Source organism: Alexandromys fortis, unplaced genomic scaffold (assembly GCF_014885135.2).
Source record: "Alexandromys fortis isolate MF-2015 unplaced genomic scaffold, M_Fortis_MF-2015_v1.1 scaffold_40, whole genome shotgun sequence".
In the NCBI taxonomy this organism is placed as follows: domain Eukaryota; kingdom Metazoa; phylum Chordata; class Mammalia; order Rodentia; family Cricetidae; genus Alexandromys; species Alexandromys fortis.
Genome location: NW_026067966.1, coordinates 6904322 through 6921548, shown reverse-complemented (window position 1 = coordinate 6921548; position 17227 = coordinate 6904322). Strand labels below are relative to the sequence as shown.

General features: G+C 37.9%; 1 protein-coding gene across 1 annotated transcript in view; it reads left to right on the top strand.

The window, feature by feature from the left end:
- Positions 1 to 17227, top strand: part of Cps1 (carbamoyl-phosphate synthase 1) — a 110353-nt gene that overhangs the window by 69164 nt on the left and 23962 nt on the right. The window contains exons 22-28 of the mRNA XM_050154237.1: positions 4330 to 4471; positions 5688 to 5753; positions 6180 to 6243; positions 7473 to 7654; positions 13216 to 13410; positions 13839 to 13906; positions 15481 to 15556. Coding sequence (XP_050010194.1) covers positions 4330 to 4471; positions 5688 to 5753; positions 6180 to 6243; positions 7473 to 7654; positions 13216 to 13410; positions 13839 to 13906; positions 15481 to 15556 — 793 coding nt within the window. The remainder of the gene's footprint in view (positions 1 to 4329; positions 4472 to 5687; positions 5754 to 6179; positions 6244 to 7472; positions 7655 to 13215; positions 13411 to 13838; positions 13907 to 15480; positions 15557 to 17227) is intronic.

Below are 17227 nucleotides of genomic sequence, written 5' to 3'. Positions count from 1 at the left end.
TACAAACATCAGTGTTTCCCAATGGTCTTAGGTAACCCCTGTGAAGTAGTCATTGACCCCTAAAGGGATTGTAACCCACAGGTTGAGAAACACTGATTTAGGGTTATTTATTCATCCTGAATTTGGTACTGAGGAAGTTTAACCTTATCTGATTTGCTGGCCTTAAGCCAGTAATTGTGACTTTAAGCTGCCCCCTTTCTTTATTGCATTGGGGTTCTACCCATTAAAATAAATGAATAAAATTTGATATCAGAAGAGGTTGGGAATAATCGGTTTCCTTCTGAGTGCAAGGACATGCCAGCAGCTTTGTTTTGCACAGAAGAGAAGGCCTTGGGAGACAGGGCTATCCTGCTCTCCTTCTTGGTGGTTGGGCTACTTGCAAACAGGCAGCTTCTAACTTGGGAAGGGATCAAACCTAACTTTGTCTGTCACTAATTATTATCGTGAGTCAGAGTTAGCATCTATTTCTCCTTGAAGGGGACTGATGTTTCATGACTAAAAGCAGAAATTAATACCTGTGGGGTCATGAGTGAAGTCCTATAAAAATCCTTCTGGGACATCACATGAACACTTACTCAGTATTCCATTTAAGGTATGAGCACAGATGTAGTAATATGTCAGTCTTTCTCAATGAATTCTAATTTTCAAGATATACCAAAACATCAAGTCTACTGTTGATTATCGAATAAATTATCAAAATCTAAAATATCTCATTTTCTTACTATGAAATGATTCTAACAATCAGCTTGTGAGCGTAAAACATGCAGTGTGTGGTTCTAGTTTGAACTATTTGTTTCAAAATTCTCACTTAATGTGATTTGCGGGGGTGCCATTCAGAATAGCTCCTGTACAGTACAGACACACTGGTGGCCTGTTGTCCATCTCTAACACACTAGGACCTCTTTGAATGTAAAAGGTTTGCATCTTATCTCTGGTCATTCACTCCTGAAACATGCAGAGATTCTCTGCGCATGAAAGCACCGATGACAGAGAAACAATGGACTTGCTTTGCTGTTCTCGTTAGGTTCCTAGGCAGCTAAGTTCTCAGTATTACCGTATCTGACGTGAACATGGCTGCTCTAGGTTTCTTTATCTACAGCTGCCCTTGCTCATAGATCATATGCCACTGCCCTCACCTATGTAGAGCTGAACTTTCTTTACAGTTCTTTTCTCAACCCTCGGCTGCCACGTGCTTCTCAATGCAACCACCTGCACCTTGTCTCTTTCCTTTGACCTCACCTTGTACTAGATGCTGATTCCTCCATGAGTTATTCTGAGTCTCCATCATTCCTTTGCTTCAAATATTCTTTTGTATATCCTTGGATATCACTTTCCAGCAGAAATTTCTAGGAAGAATATTTGGTATATTGAATTATTGAATAGAGTGGCTAACAGTTCTGTGCAGCTATTAAGCCAATTGAAATGTGGCCAGAGTGACTAGAGATGTAAATTTTAAGTTTACGTGAAAGGCTTTATATTCAAATAAAAAGTTGGCTAGTGCTTGCATTTTGTATAGCCCAGTTCTTGAACACATAGCTTTTCTCAGTTTGTAATAATAAGAATATCAGTAGTTCAATAATTTTCTCAGAAAATACATTGCTCTGACAAAATACACATTAAAACTTGTGTATGTTAAAACTCCAAATAACAATTTAACAGCAAATTCAAGGCACTGGCATGAATGCACTGTTTAGAGACCAGAAGGGCTGCAGACTCAACAGGAAAGCAAATTGACTTGGGAAAATGAAAGCTAAAATAACCTGCACCAAACTGACAGTAAAACCCAAGGAAATAGTTTGCATGTGTGTGTGTGTATGTGGGTGTGTGTCTCTCTGTCTCTCTGTCTCTGTCTCTCTCTGTCTCTGTCTCTCTCTCTCTCTCACACATACATGCACTAATTTGGCTCTCTCTTTTTAAACTTAAATTATAAATTAAAGAAGTTTTAAGATTAAAACAGGTAAAATGCAAATGATTTAATTAAGCTATATTCTTTTTTAAAAGATTTATTTATTTATTATGTATATAGTGTTCTGTCTGTCTGTATGCCTGCAGGCCAGAAGAGGGCACCAGATCTCATTACAGATGGTTGTGAGCCACCATGTGGTTGCTGGGAATTGAACTCAGGACCTCTGGAAAAGCAGTCAGTGCTCTTAACCTCTGATCCATCTCTCCAGCCCCCATCTATATTCTATTTGGAAGAAAATACTTTGACTTCTACTACAGTTGTAGTTGATTTCTGATCGTAGACATTCTGCAGTCAGTTTAGAGGGTGGTCTGTACGACCTAAGGAAGCAAACTTACACAATACAAAGTGTCTAGGCTTAACCCGTTCCCTGCGGGAGAGGATAAAATATATAGTGACCAATGCCTACTTTCTGCGGAGCACTGTCTGGGCACTGAGGACAATACACAGATGGGAGGTATGGTAATAGCGTCAGCAGCATACTTGTGTCCTGGGGACAGAGAAAGTAAGTTTCCTGTTAAAATGCACAGTGTAGACAGCACATACACAAACTAGTCTCAATGTTCCGTGTCCCTATTTTTACATACTGCATTTGTGGCATGTATTAAATTGTCTACCAAATAACATTTTTTTTATTGCACAAGGTTTTAAATGATGTATTTAAAATTTGTGCTTATATTACTCCCTTGCTGCCTGAAATTATTTACTTTATAAAAGTATTTTAAATTGTTATTCTTTGATAACTTTGCATTGTCTATTTAAAAATTACTCACTTTGATTCTATGTGTGTGTGTTTTGTCTACATGTATATATTTACCTCCTGTGTGTACCTGTGGAGATGAGAAGACAGCATTGGATCCTCTGTGCCTGGAGTTATATACAATTGTGACACATCCAGGGACTGAACTCAGGGCCTCTGAAAGCACAACAAGTGGTCTCACTATTAGCTTCTGAGCCATCTCTCTAGATACAAGTTTTTTTTTTCCTTAGTGGATTTAGTTATTTAGTTATGGTTGCTTCCATGAATTTGAGCTGGGCCGTTTACTGAAACCTGGGAAATTTACCAGCGGCTATTCTACTGAAGAAGATGGCTTGTCTTCCACTGCAGCTATATCCTATTAGAGTTTGGTAATAACGCTTTATTTAGCATGAGTTAGAGCATCTGTTATCACAGCCGTATGTTTCAGTTTCATTGCATTGACTGGCAAACTGCTGTAATTTGATTTTATTGTATCCGATATTGCTGGAAGCAGCCCTCAGGTATTGGGCAATAGATGATTTCCAGTAGCATTTTCATTTTTTTTTGCACCTTAGCTCTTTACCGATTATTTTTCTATTGGTTTTGAAATTTAGTTAAAAGCTGGCTTCAATCATTCTTGTGTCTTCTCTGTTACATGGAAAATTACACTAATACCTTAATTTGTTTGATAAACATTTGTTAAGTACTATCTGTGGACCAGATGTTGTGGTAGGTTTTGGGAATAATCTGATGAATGAAATGTTTATGGAGAGAATGTGCAGTCTTGTGTAATGTTGGACATCCAGGTCAAGTGGATTCCCATTTCACACATGTGTAAAATTGTGAAGAGTAAAAGTCAGATTTTGGAAAAGAAGCTACAGATTTAGGAATCACTCAGCTGGGCTAATAGATCCCAAGATAGTGACTAAATGTTCAGAGGGAGAGAACTGGTGTGCCTGGAGCAGGTGTCAGAGGACAGGCCATCACTAAAAGCTACATCAGTTACAGTGGATAAAAATGCAGGGTGAGGGGGCTGGTGAGATGGCTCAGGGAGTAAGAGCACTGGCTGCTCTTCCAGAGGTCCTGAGTTCAATTCCCAGCAAGCACATGGTGCTCACAACCATCAGTGATAGGATCCTATGCCCTCTTCTGGCCTGCAAGTGTGCATGCAGAGCACTGATACACAAAATGAAACAAAACAAACCAGGGTGAGATGCTACTCAGTAGAAGGCAAAATCGGCCTCACTGTGTCACAAGGATGAAGTGATGAAGCGGGTCACAGGAAAAACACTTCTGACTTTATAAAAGGAAGTCCCTAATTATCACTGAGCAAAAAAAAAAAAATTAAAATGGAACATATAAGATTTTAAAGAGATCAGGAGGGTGGAGGGTTGTGAAAGCCGGAGTTGTCAGCATTGCTAAATGTCTGAGGCTTCACTCACAAGGGCTGGAAGAATTTGGATTATATATTTATATAGTTTTGAAAGATAAAGAGACATGAATGTGCTTGGAGATGGAATACAAGAGAATTTTTAGTGCGTTTGAAATGAAATAGTTCACTAGTTCTTATTGTGCTTTTGTGCTTGAGTGTTTGGACTGATCTTGAATCTTTTCTGTTAAATTCCAGTGAGTCTGTTACAGAAGAAACCTTAAGAAAGGCCAAGGAGATTGGGTTCTCAGACAAGCAGATTGCCAAATGTTTAGGACTGACTGAAGCCCAGACAAGGGAGCTGAGATTAAAGAAAAACATCCACCCTTGGGTTAAACAGGTAATGTACTATCCCTCTCTAACAAGGATTTCTGTTTTGAAATGTAGGTATCACTTCAAAATCATAATAATGAGTGCTTAGAAAATGGCCCCAACTATTTGATGCCCATGACATTGTTAGGTTTGCTCAGCACAGGGCTGAATCATGTATGGCGTGGAAGGGTTGATGAGACAGCGGATGTAAAGAAAATAGGACTTCTACGCTTTAAGGAAAATCACCAAAATTATTTCTGCTTTTCCCCATGTCCAAACATATAGGTAGTGACAGAAATTCTTGGGGTAATAATATATATAGATCAGCACAGGAGCCAAGTCTCTGGAAAAAAATCATTTTCTTTTTGGGCACTTACTTTTTAAAGGGCAATACTTTATTTTAAGTGCCCCATCATTATGGTTCATTCAGTATTCATCGCGATGGGGCTAGACATAATGATCTAATCTAATATTCATGACAATCACACATGAACGTTCATAGGTATGCCATTTGGTTGGCTTTTCCCCCCTTCTTTTAATGGAAGGAGTGTCTTGGCTTAAAGTACCACCAGCTGCTTTTTGTCCTTTAGAATCATTGACTTTTCTCTGTGGGCTTAAGGCGCACACATAAACCCTTAGGTCACAAGCTGGAGTCTAAATACTTTCTGCTCAGCGAATATTACCTTTCTTCTTTCTTACCAGCTTTGCCAGCTTGCCCTGTCAGCCCCAAATTCTTGCTCACTAAGCTACTGAGAGTAGAATTGATTTTACTTTTTCCAATTATGTCCAATGAGATCGAGATTCCCCCTTGCCTGTTTGGGCTTTATGGTATTTGTGTCACCCATTAGTGCTGTTACTAAATTAAATCCTATACACTGATTTGCAAACTGAAAACATCTTCCTGTACAGATTATTTTGGTCTGACTTATATTTCAATATAGAACTACTTGGTAAGGTGAGTTGAGTGGGAAGCAGTTTGGGTGACTTATGAACATTTTCTGTTGGGAGGTAGTACTGCAGAGATCCAAGACGCACCAAGATGTCCAGTTACGTACTGCTCAAGTGAACATTAGACCATATTGTTATTTCTTTTGTCCCCTTTGTTTGCAGAATCAGTACGCGATTTGATTATACATAGCTCAGTAGACATTATGGAAATATGAAAGGAGCACAAAAATCCGAGTCTTTAAAATTTGTCATGGGAAGAGTAAAATCCTTGTCAAGTAAAGAATTTTCTCTTGCAGATTGATACATTGGCCGCAGAATACCCATCGGTTACAAACTACCTGTACGTTACCTACAATGGCCAGGTAGGAACTACACGCACGTCACGTGTAGAGAGCTCTGGGCTTAGGGGTAGCTCACAGTAGGGTATGCATATTTTCACCTCTGGCTATCTGATGACCTTGGTAAGGAAGTGGTAAAGAAGTGCCATGAGGGACAGCTGCCATTAGGAGTTACCGTGGCCATTCTGATTGGCATTGCCTTAACAGTGAAATCTAGCAAGCAAGAGAAGATGTGACCACGCTGCATTCTCACGGCTAACTTGTAGATATTGAACAGATCAACTTCGAAATAAGTAGAGCTTCTGCGAGATTTTGTCCCATGTTGTATTTAGGGATTTTCTGGGGCTACTAGAGGTGCGTGGGAGAAAGACACACTTAGAGATGGGGCAAGTATTTTGATTAGCTGAAATAATAGCAATATAATGTGAATATTTTCTATTTTCCTCTCAGGAGCATGATATCAAGTTTGACGACCATGGGATGATGGTGCTGGGCTGTGGTCCATATCACATTGGTAATGTGACAACATGCTTACATAGAGCTTTGCAGTTTGTCTAGTGCCCTTTTGAAATACTGATTCGATTACTCTGAGAGTTCACCAAACAAATATTATTATAAAAAATGTTTTACAACATAGGAAACTGAGATCCAGAGAAATAACACTCAAACTTAGGAAGTAATTTAAGGACAGAAAAGTGGGATTCAAGCACAGGTCTCCACTATAAATTCTGTCTCCTTTTGTGTCATTAGAATACATCATAATTTTCTGTCTTGTTAAGAAAGAAGGGCATAAAGAAATCAAATTCCCTCCCAAGACTGATCCTAAAGCATGAATCTAACCATAAGGGGCCACCTTCAAACATTGTTTTGTTAGGGATCTTGTTTCCAACACATCTGTGTAAACATCACCGTTTGTACACAATACTTTGCTGATGGCTGCACGACTTCAAGACCTTCATGGCCACCTAAGCTCTTCTCTTTAAAACTTCTCAACCTTTACATTTAAGTGACCCATATACCGCCATCACTTTACACAATGGTTCAGAGAAGAAAAGCCAAGCTGATGAGCAAGTGTATACTTAACATAGAGGAGCAAACTGCTACCTGTGGGTAAACAGTTTATTTTGATGCAACTTTTTAGAAGATAATGTCCTAATACAAAGAGTTAGTACATGTGCTTTGGCTCCTATGACATCCCAGGAGAGTGATATTTTGAGTCATTTAGGTTTTTATTATGCCTCAGATTAGTTCATAGTAGGTCACTCATTCTTAGAAAGGACAGGGCTCTTCAATCAATGACGATATGTCAAAAAGGCAGCTCACCTCAAGGACTGCTGGGTAAGCCTCTAAGAGTCACTAAGTGGAGAGGCTAAAGCCAGATCTCAGGTCTTCTGATTGCTACCTTAGCTGTTCAGCACACTGAGGCCAGCCATTTCCACTCTGAATTTCTTTCAGTAAATGAAGGTTAGTTTTTTTTATAATTAAAAATGTTTCCCATTGACCTCGAGACCCTGATTTCTTCAAGCATGAAGATACCTATTACTAAGCTTAAGTACAAATCAAGCCAACCTTTCATTATTGTTTAATCAGTCCCCACTTTTCTTATTATTATCAGAGCTGGCAAATAGGTCTAACGTTTTATTTTAAATTTTAATTGAAAGGCATTCTCTTCCTTAGCCTGGACTGGCTGGAAACATATTTCTTTTCCTCTCCTTCCTTTCCCCCATATCCTCGTCTCTGCAGGCAGCAGTGTGGAATTTGATTGGTGTGCTGTCTCCAGCATCCGCACGCTGCGCCAGCTTGGCAAGAAGACCGTGGTGGTGAATTGCAACCCTGAGACCGTGAGCACTGACTTCGATGAGTGTGACAAGCTGTACTTTGAAGAGCTGTCTCTGGAGAGAATCTTAGACATCTACCACCAGGAGGTAACAAAGGGAGGGAAGAAACACAAGAGAGAGACAGAGATTCAGTGCATATCTTATACATAATCACATTCATGTGTGGATATTTATATTGTAACTTTTCTCAGGAAATATCACCAATTTCTTCCATAGCCTAACTTTGTAGTGAGACTCTGAGGAAAACAATTGCCCTGGCTTTTTACTTCTGAGGTCTTGGCACAGAGTGGTCATTTCTAGGGAACATTCCCCACTTAGTTTGTATGCATTCCAACTGTAGTGAAAACTTTGCTTGGTCACACATGCCAGTAACACATTAACTAGCAAAAAGGGGTCTCCGTAAATATTTTTAGTAATGATTTCAGAGGTCATCTCTACGTACAATAAATGATGTGGTTTAATGATGTACAGTTTTCAGAGGAGACAGACCAGCTGTGACCAGTTTGTTCCTTACCCAATCAAATGAAATCATTATTACTACCCTTCAGTTTTGAGATCAGTGAGTCTATTCCAAATGATTCTGGTTTCTGTAAGACTTTCTCTTGCAGTCATTGACCTATCCTCATGCCAATATTATTGAGTGTTATTCTCCATGGACTAGTGATTTAATGTTACTGTTAAGTTGGTAGAGCAGGTTATATTATAATTATATAAATAGCTTTTGGAAAATTTCATAGTGAGATCCAATAGTTGGGCCTTTGATACCATTCTAGTTAATTCCTCACCACAAAGGAACAGCCCTATAAGTGGGAAAAAAGAACACTGAATCAGAGCCACAGTATTGAATTCTAGTTTTGACTGAGAAAACCTCTGTCTTGTGTGAGGTTCTTAAAAATTGTATAAACCATCTTTTAGTTAAGGAATAATAAAAGGATGAAGGCACAGCATATACGGGAACTGTAAAGGTGAGGTGGAATTGTGGGTAATATGGCAATGTAGTGTGTAATAACTTTAAGCTTATAAAAAACAATAGATATTTAGTGCCTACCTATGTATAGCCATAGGTGTCTGCTGAGGCCTGACCTACTCATCTAAATACAATGTAATGACATTCATCTATGATGTAGATGTTTTAGCTCTCTTACCGATATGACTCCTTTATATTCTCAGATAGATAGAAAACCGCCAAAGACGTACATTATGTAAATGTTTCCTCAGCACTTCGTCAATGCCAGGTTTAGCAGGAAAGATATGTCTTAGTTATGGTTATATTGCTGGAATAAAGCATCCTAACAGAAAACAACACGCTGGTGGCAGGGGGAGCGTATATTCCTCCTTAATTTGCCAGGTAACAGTTATTACTGAGGGGAGTCAAAGCAAAAACCCAAGGCAGGAACTTGGACTCAGGAACTGAGGCAGAGGCCTTGGAAGAGTGCTACTTACTGGTTTGGTCTTCATGGCTTGTTCAGTCTGTTTTCTTACACTACCCAGGACCGTCCACCCATGGGTGGCACCACTATGGGGTGGGCCCACAACATCCATCATCAATCAAGAAAATATGTCACAAGTTTGCCTGTGGGCCAGTCTGCTGGGGGAATTTTCTCAATTGAGGTTTCCTTGTTGAAAATGACTCTAGCTTGTTCCAAGTTGATATAAAAACTAGCCAGCTCAGACATTCTATTCAAGGCATTAATAATAATAAAGCTTGGATCCATGATCTATCATGAAAAATCAAATACTTCCTTAAAAATATTTAAAAACATCATTGGCAACAGTATCATGAAAATTCTAAACTATTTTCTTGTGTAACAATTTAAGGAATATTTAGAAACTTCTATTCCACTTTTAAATGTACTTATACATGACTTTAAATGAAACTCTGAATGTATCTGAAGAATTTTAGAAATAAATTTATTGGCTCTTCATCTAAAAATGGCATCTAAAATAAACATCACCATTTAAGACTATAATATCATGTTGGATAGAAGATGATGAGCATTCCACTGATGTGTCTTTAGGTTATCCTATAGGGCGTGTTATGAAACTTATACAAAGATGTACATATGTGTGTTTCTTTTCATTGTTGCCCTGACTGTAGGCTCCTCTATGTTGCTTTATCATACCTGACAAAGGGTATATCTCCACTGCAGATTGCCCTCATCTTACCTCGAGATGCCGAAGGCCGAAGCATAATCCACAGCATATTTTTAAAGAAAGTTGAAAACATGTCTAACAGTTTTTAGAAATGTAACATTTAAGCCATTTCTAAAGGAAATGACTCTCTCAGGAAGGCATAGTTACATGGGATAATATCAAAATATGGTGGGTCTCTCAGTATGGATTTGGACCATGACTGACCTAAAATCAAATACTAAGAAGTGACCTGCCTAGTGTCTAAAGCAGGCTGTCACAGAAGAGTTTTTTGCCACAGGGTTTGAGGGAAGTTCTGACATCCACTTCCCACTAGTCTTCAATACTTTTTTTAAAATTTTCTTAGAAACTTTTTTCCTAGTATAGTCCTTTACCTGTGGACATCACTCATGGGTATATCACCCATTTTTCAGGAAATGAACATGTGTTTTACAGGGTGACCAAGAGAATCAGTCATTTATTCTTCTGATTATGTGTCAAGGTTCTGCTGGAGGAGAGACATGAGTTCTGATAGCGTACGTGTTTGCTTGCTACCAACAGTGTGAGTGCCAAGGGTCCAGGAAAGAAGATGCCAGGGCCCACTACCGACACAACTTTGCTAGATGACATTTTTCTTAGTGTCCAACTTGCTTAGACCATCCCCCATAAGGGGAAAGTTGTCCTTAAAGAATTTTGAAGTAATTGACTTGAAATTGTTATATTGCTAGAGACCAGAATACCCGTCATGCTTCTCATTACTAGATCTACTTGCATGGAGCGGATTATTATTTGAAATCCTTACCATGAACAGGAGTCATAGAGATCTGGGCTTGAGTTCATACAGCTCTTTATTTTGCACTAGATTTCTATTTGAAAAGTATAAATGAAAGCACTACTTTTAGTTATATCTCAGCCCCACTTAAGATTTCTTCCTCAATTCTTTTTATATTTATTCAGTTAATAACATTTGTGTGTGTGTGTGTGTGTGTGTGTGTTGGGCATATTAGTATGCACCTGTGCTCTCAGATACTTAGAGAAATGAAGTAGAAAAGATAATTTGAGCCCATGAAGTTAAGACCACCCTGAGCAGCATATAAAGACTCAGTCTCAACACACAAACACACAGACACACACATGCACATGCTCATGCACACTCACACATACTCATACTTGCAGGCACCCCAGCTTTCATCTGAAAGTACAATGCAATACCTTTTATGTCACTAATAGTTTGAGTCTTCCTTGGATAACTTTCCCCACTTCCACAACATATACTTTGCTGGACTGTACTTTGTAAAAATGTCTCTGTCCAAGGGTTGAATTGTATTAGTTTTAGCATTATAGGTCTAGTTAGACAATGGTACTTCTGTAATATGAAAGTTAAATGAATGAATTACAAACATTAATTAGTAATGAACAATGCACAATAGAATAAGAAAGACTTTAAACAAAATTCATTTTTAGAATTTGGTGTAGTTGTAGTTAAATACGATGCCAATGTTCTGCATTAAGTGTACTGTGTTATCTAAAATGAAAAGTATCAAAATATAAGATGTAATATTCCTCATTGGTATATACAGTATAATTTTGTAAATTGGAGATAACTCATGAAATTATAGGAATCAAGACCATTTTTAATTAAGCAAAACTATTTCTATTAATAAGTTACATTTTCTCATTTTGCATTGTGCCTGAATTACAGCATTTAATCAGTACTGACCAAAATGATTAATGGTTAGAAGAAATTAAAATGTTCTCAAATAAATTTGAAGTATTTTCTTTTAATTTGTTAGGGATTTAAAATAAATTTCTGTTGTGATTATAGCTTCGATAATGTTTAGAAATGTCCTCATGTTACCTTAACTTAGGGAAATTAGGTTTTGGTGTAGGAAATGAAGCTGAAACTAAAGTTGAGGGGCTAGAGAGGTAGCTAAGTGTAACGTGTTTGTCTCACATGCTTCATGGTCTTGGTTCAGCCCTCAGTGCAGTGGACTTAGAGAGCCTATTGGATTGTTTCAGCACTAAATAATGCATAAATATGTGAGGTACAATCTTAACTTTAGAGTATTATTTTCCAGGATATTACATGAAAATGAGGATGGCTAACCTGTGAGGAGTGCCAGGATTCTGTTTCTATGGATATATCTACAATTTCTGTACTTAGAGTTAGGAACAATCTAAGACACTGGGTGTCAACTTTCCAAATGCTGCCACTTTTTAATACCGTTCCTCATGTTACAAAGACACAACCATCCAACTACTTCAGAATTTTAATTTTGCTATTGTTGCTTATTGTTATGCAAATATCTGATTTACAGAGTATCTGAGATTTACCACCTGTGAAAGGGATATTCAACTCCCAAAGGGGTTGTGACTCAAAGGTTGAGAAAGTTGTCGTCTTCTGTGAAATGGTTCTAAGTTGGCTTTGCTCAACCAACATGTTCTCACATGTGAAGGACTTCAAAGGAATTAAAAATGGGATCCACTTTGACTAGAGTATAGTTTAAAGTTGAGCAAAATCGTTTGAATAAATTTATCAATATTTAAATTTTTTTATTAAAGTCCTTTCTCTTTTTCCAAGAAATTAACAACTTTCAAGGAAAGAATAAGATAGAAGCTACTATTCTTTACTTAGCCCTTAACCGTGTATTCTGAAACGTCTATTTGATCTTTATAGTATTCTCATGGGGTGATTGCTACCAACACTATTGTGTAGCTAAAGAAACTGAGGCTCACTGAAGACCAAGTCTCTCTCTATATATCTATATCTATAATCTATATCTATATCTATTGCTCTGTTGAGTACAGGGAAGAGATGCCAAGATATTAGTCAAAGAAAAGAGATGATATTTAGGATGTCAGAGTGGAGGTGAGAAATAGATGGACGTAAACATAGAGTTGGTTAGAGGCTAGATAACTGAGGGAATAAAAGGATAAGAACAATGACCTGAGAAGTTTTGATAGTGTAAAGAATTTGTTAATGGGAGCATACATAGTTGTAGGTAATGAATCAAGTATTCTTACTGTGTTGAGAGGGCCAATGATGAGTAAGATTGAAAGTATTAGATGGTAGGAGTGTGCACTTTATTCTCCAGGGCATTTTGGAAGAACTCTGAGTAAAAAAGCAACTGGGAAAAAAGGTATTTAGGAAAATACAAGAGTATCCCAGGAAATCATGGATTATCATAGATCATTAGTTCCCCTGGATTATAGTAGCTAGTATATGATACAGTTCATTCATTTGATTAAAAATGTCCATGCAAATGTCTCAAGTGATATTCATATGTAGTTCTGTGGAGCTTTTGCATGGATTTTAGGCTGCAAATATCTGCAAAATCAAAGAAGTTACACTTATCCATTGTGTTAAAATTAATGTTCTTCTGCCCTGGCAAACAGGATGGAAATCTTGGCATTGTGATAAATATTGCAGTGAGGAAATGCTGTCGATATTATTAGCACAGCCGCCCATTCCTGTTCAGGTTACTCCACTGGTTGATACTGTGAATTGTCTTCTCCAGGCATGTAATGGCTGCATCATATCAGTCGGAGGCCAGATTCCAAACAACTTGGCAGTCCCCTTATACAAGAATGGTGTCAAGATCATGGGCACAAGCCCTCTGCAGATTGATAGGGCTGAGGACCGCTCCATTTTCTCAGCTGTCTTGGATGAGCTAAAGGTGGCCCAGGCTCCCTGGAAAGCTGTTAACACACTGGTAAGGAGAGGAACAAGAGTCTCATTGTAATGTTCTCTTTTTAAGAGTCAGAACCTGAATGTTAACTACTACAAAGTTAACTAGAGGGCAGCTGGAATGTGCACTGTGCTTAGTGAATTTACTGTAAAGTAGCTGTGTTTCCATGATTGCACTTAAATGCTGATTATAAATAGACAGCAGCATTCTCATTAAGATTCAGACAATGAAAAGAAGTTCAAACTATTTTTGAACTAGATTTGATATTTAGAATGAGAAACTAGGAATTTTATGTTTCTCAGTGTCCAATTTACATTTTAATGGAGTCTTTTGAGAGGAGGAATAAAAAGAGTTAGGTTACCCCTTGATCTATTGATACAAGTCTGCATTTTTATTGCATATTTTAAACTATTCATACCCTTTGTGTTGTTTTTTTTCCCCCTATGAATTAGAACGAAGCACTGGAATTTGCAAACTCTGTGGGCTATCCCTGCTTACTGAGACCTTCCTATGTTTTGAGGTAATATACTGTTTTCCAGAACAATGGTTTAAAATCTGGGAGCTACAGAAATGCATGCTGCATGCTGAAGAACACTAGGGTTTGGTGTGCAGTAATTTGTTAATCCAGCCACAATCTCTACAGCAACACATGAAGTTTTAGGATCAATGTTCAGTTTTGCAGCTTAACTTTTCTTCAGAGACTGGTAATGTAGACCCTACCATCCTCTTCTAGTAACAACACAGCTAACAGCATTTCCTTGACAAACTAAAGAGGGTGGTTTTACAGAGAAAATATTAAAACACAAGGATCTTTCAGCATTGTCTATTTTTTTGGTAGTCAGAAATGATAACATCTTTTGAACTATCGTCAGCTCCTTTGGATAGTGTCTTTGTTTTGAATTTTTTGAGTTTTCGAGTTCAGATTTCTGTAGTAGTTGAATTGTGATGGCGAGGAACGTGGGCAGCGAGGATCTTTCATATTAAACGCTGAAACTAAGTTCTATCATCAAAGGGGGCGTTGTGAATTATCACGTAGTCTCTTCAGATGTTCCCACTTGTAAGGAATCACTTCTCTGAACAAGGGATAATAAGAGAAACACAATTTGCTGTGCACAATTTGGAAGTGTGAATGGAATTTGAGATGGGATCCTTTAAAATAATGAAAAATTTCAAAAGAAGAGGAAACGTGTCCTTTTATTGAAATGACATTTTGTGTAAACCAGTCTAATAATACTACTTTGAAGAATTAATGTAATTCAATTTAAACAACAGGGATGTGTTTAAAGAGGGCTGAAAGCAAGTCTTTGACTATTGCCTGTTATATCCGTTTTCCACTTTCCTGTGCTCCAAGACCACAGTTTCATTGTTTTTGCCACCCCCTCACAAGCCATAAAGCAATTGCTTTATGCAGAGCTTTATAGTAATTAGAAAAGATAAAGAAAATATTACCTTTTAAAAGAAGAGGGAAGTAATCTTTCTTCCCTACTCCAATGCTTCTTTCCTACTTTCTCATCTCATTTTGAATGTGTCAAAATACAGAATAAATCTACTTAAGATAGCATTATTTCTCACGTATTTAGAAGGAAGGACACAGTTGAATACATTTCTGTCAGAGATTGCATATCGTTTTTGTAAATGTTACTCAAGAATTGGTTCTATTGTTATAGAGACTAAAAAATGACCTGCCTTGCAGAGTGCTAATATGCTAAGATTAGCTGTTGATAACAAACACTGAGGAAACAGGGTGAGAAAAATTATGCTCTTGACTGAATCCTCTTAACCATTAAGATCTACCTGGAACTAGCAACGTACTGAGCAGCGAACCCAACAGTATAATTCTGAGGCTATTCAATTGCTGGGAGTAGCCAGATTTTTGGGGGTCTCACACCTAAGTTCTTCAAGTTCTTCGACTTTTAACTTTGATTTGTTGACCTTGTGATTATGGGGAATAAAACTCAGTTTAGAAGAAAAATATTCTTTTTATTCTACTGTATTGGAACAAGACATTGCTTGGAATTGTTCAATCAAATATGATATACTTTACTTCTGAAAGGGTAAAGAAAACTCACTTGCTTTTCCCTTCTTCTTTCCCAGTGGATCTGCCATGAACGTGGTATTCTCTGAGGATGAGATGAAAAAATTTCTTGAGGAGGCCACCCGAGTCTCTCAGGTAGTGTTCCATTTCCCCTCACTTTCTCTCACCAATTGGTACCTAGTTTTCGATGCAGATTGTTTTCACACAAAGTTGCCAGGGCCACCTTCCATTCTCCTTCTACCTATGTATTAGTTTCTTACATCTGAGAAGGAAAAACTGAAAAGGAAGAAAAGGCGTTAGGTGATGATCGATTCTTAGAATTAGTAGATGGAAGACTTGTGCATCTCAGATCACCCAGATTCATTTGTCTGGAGATTCTGGGGTGTCTATGGATGAGTACCCATGTTGGATGCTTAATAAGTATCTTATCCTTCTCGTCAGTTCCATGCTGGTCATGTTATTCCAGGGACTCCCAGTCCCAGGACTATCTGGACACGTTTGTTATTATTTGGTGAAAGCTTTCTTGGCTTTTAATTCTCACACCTGGGGATCGGTCTTAATCATGCAACTTTATTAGTCAGTCCCCTTGTTCACCTATTGATTTCTTTTTCCATTCTAACCACTGCATCTGTGAGTTAATAAAAATGTTTATAATTTTGTGGTGACTTAGACACCTTTCTTAACTGCCCCAAGCTTTTACTTCCTCCTTTGGCGTTACCTGAGTGTGCTCCATTTAAGATTTACCCAGCAGGGTTATTGATTTGCAGACCTCGCACCGCGGAGGATGAAAGTAATGTTTTCCTTTAAAAAGCTTTCAAAGGCTAGTTGGGGTTTAAAAAAAAAAGAACAATTCAGAGGAGAGTTTGATGTTAGGCAAGTGGAATTTGAAGGGAGCTGAAGAACGAAGTCAGAGGCATTTCAAAGTGGGAAAAGAGCATAGATTGCTCTGAACATAAGGACCTGGACGCCTTTCTCGTATGATAGCTGTTCATCAGGGATGCTCGGTCATGGGGAATGTGGAGAGAGATAATGAGTGAGAAAGGTAAAGTCTAAAGAGAGGAAATCAATGGGGCTAGAACTTATGTTGGTGTGGACGTCAGTTACTGGAGGACATCTCTGTAATGGGTCAGTTACTAACTTTTACACTTTATTCTCTGCCCAAGATCATGCCGTGTGCCTTTTTAGAAAGGCCAGCAACTGCATCCAATAGAGGAATGGGATAAGATTCTCTCTTTTTTTTTTCTCTGCCAGGAACAGTTTAGCCTCAAAGGACTTCCACTCAGTAGTAGAATTAATTTTATGTTTCTGTCAACATGTCAGATGAACCTACACAGGGTCACAGTTTTGTAATAGAGATGTCCTTATGGGATATATTCTAGTTCAAGGCTCTCCGTCATGCTACAACAGAACCCGTGGTATTCGATTCAACATAGAGTAAAATTAATACTATACATTGTTTCTTTATTTGCTTACCAATTCATATATAGTAGCTAAAAGATAATGTTTTTTTTTCAACTACCAAAGGATATACTCATGAAAAGATAATCAAATAATTCATCTGTATTTATTTATCTCTATGAGTTTGAATATATAGGAATATGTATATCACATATTTCTGCATATACACTCACATGCAGTATCTGCATTAATACAATTTTTTTGCTTGTAACATCAAAGTATGAAATAATAATAATAATTAGATACAAGCATTGCAATAGAGAAAAGGTGGGGTGTTGAGGGAGACTGCAAAAATTTTGATGTTCAGTTCTTGAGGAGGGATTTTAGAGCTATCTGAGGAAGTCTGTT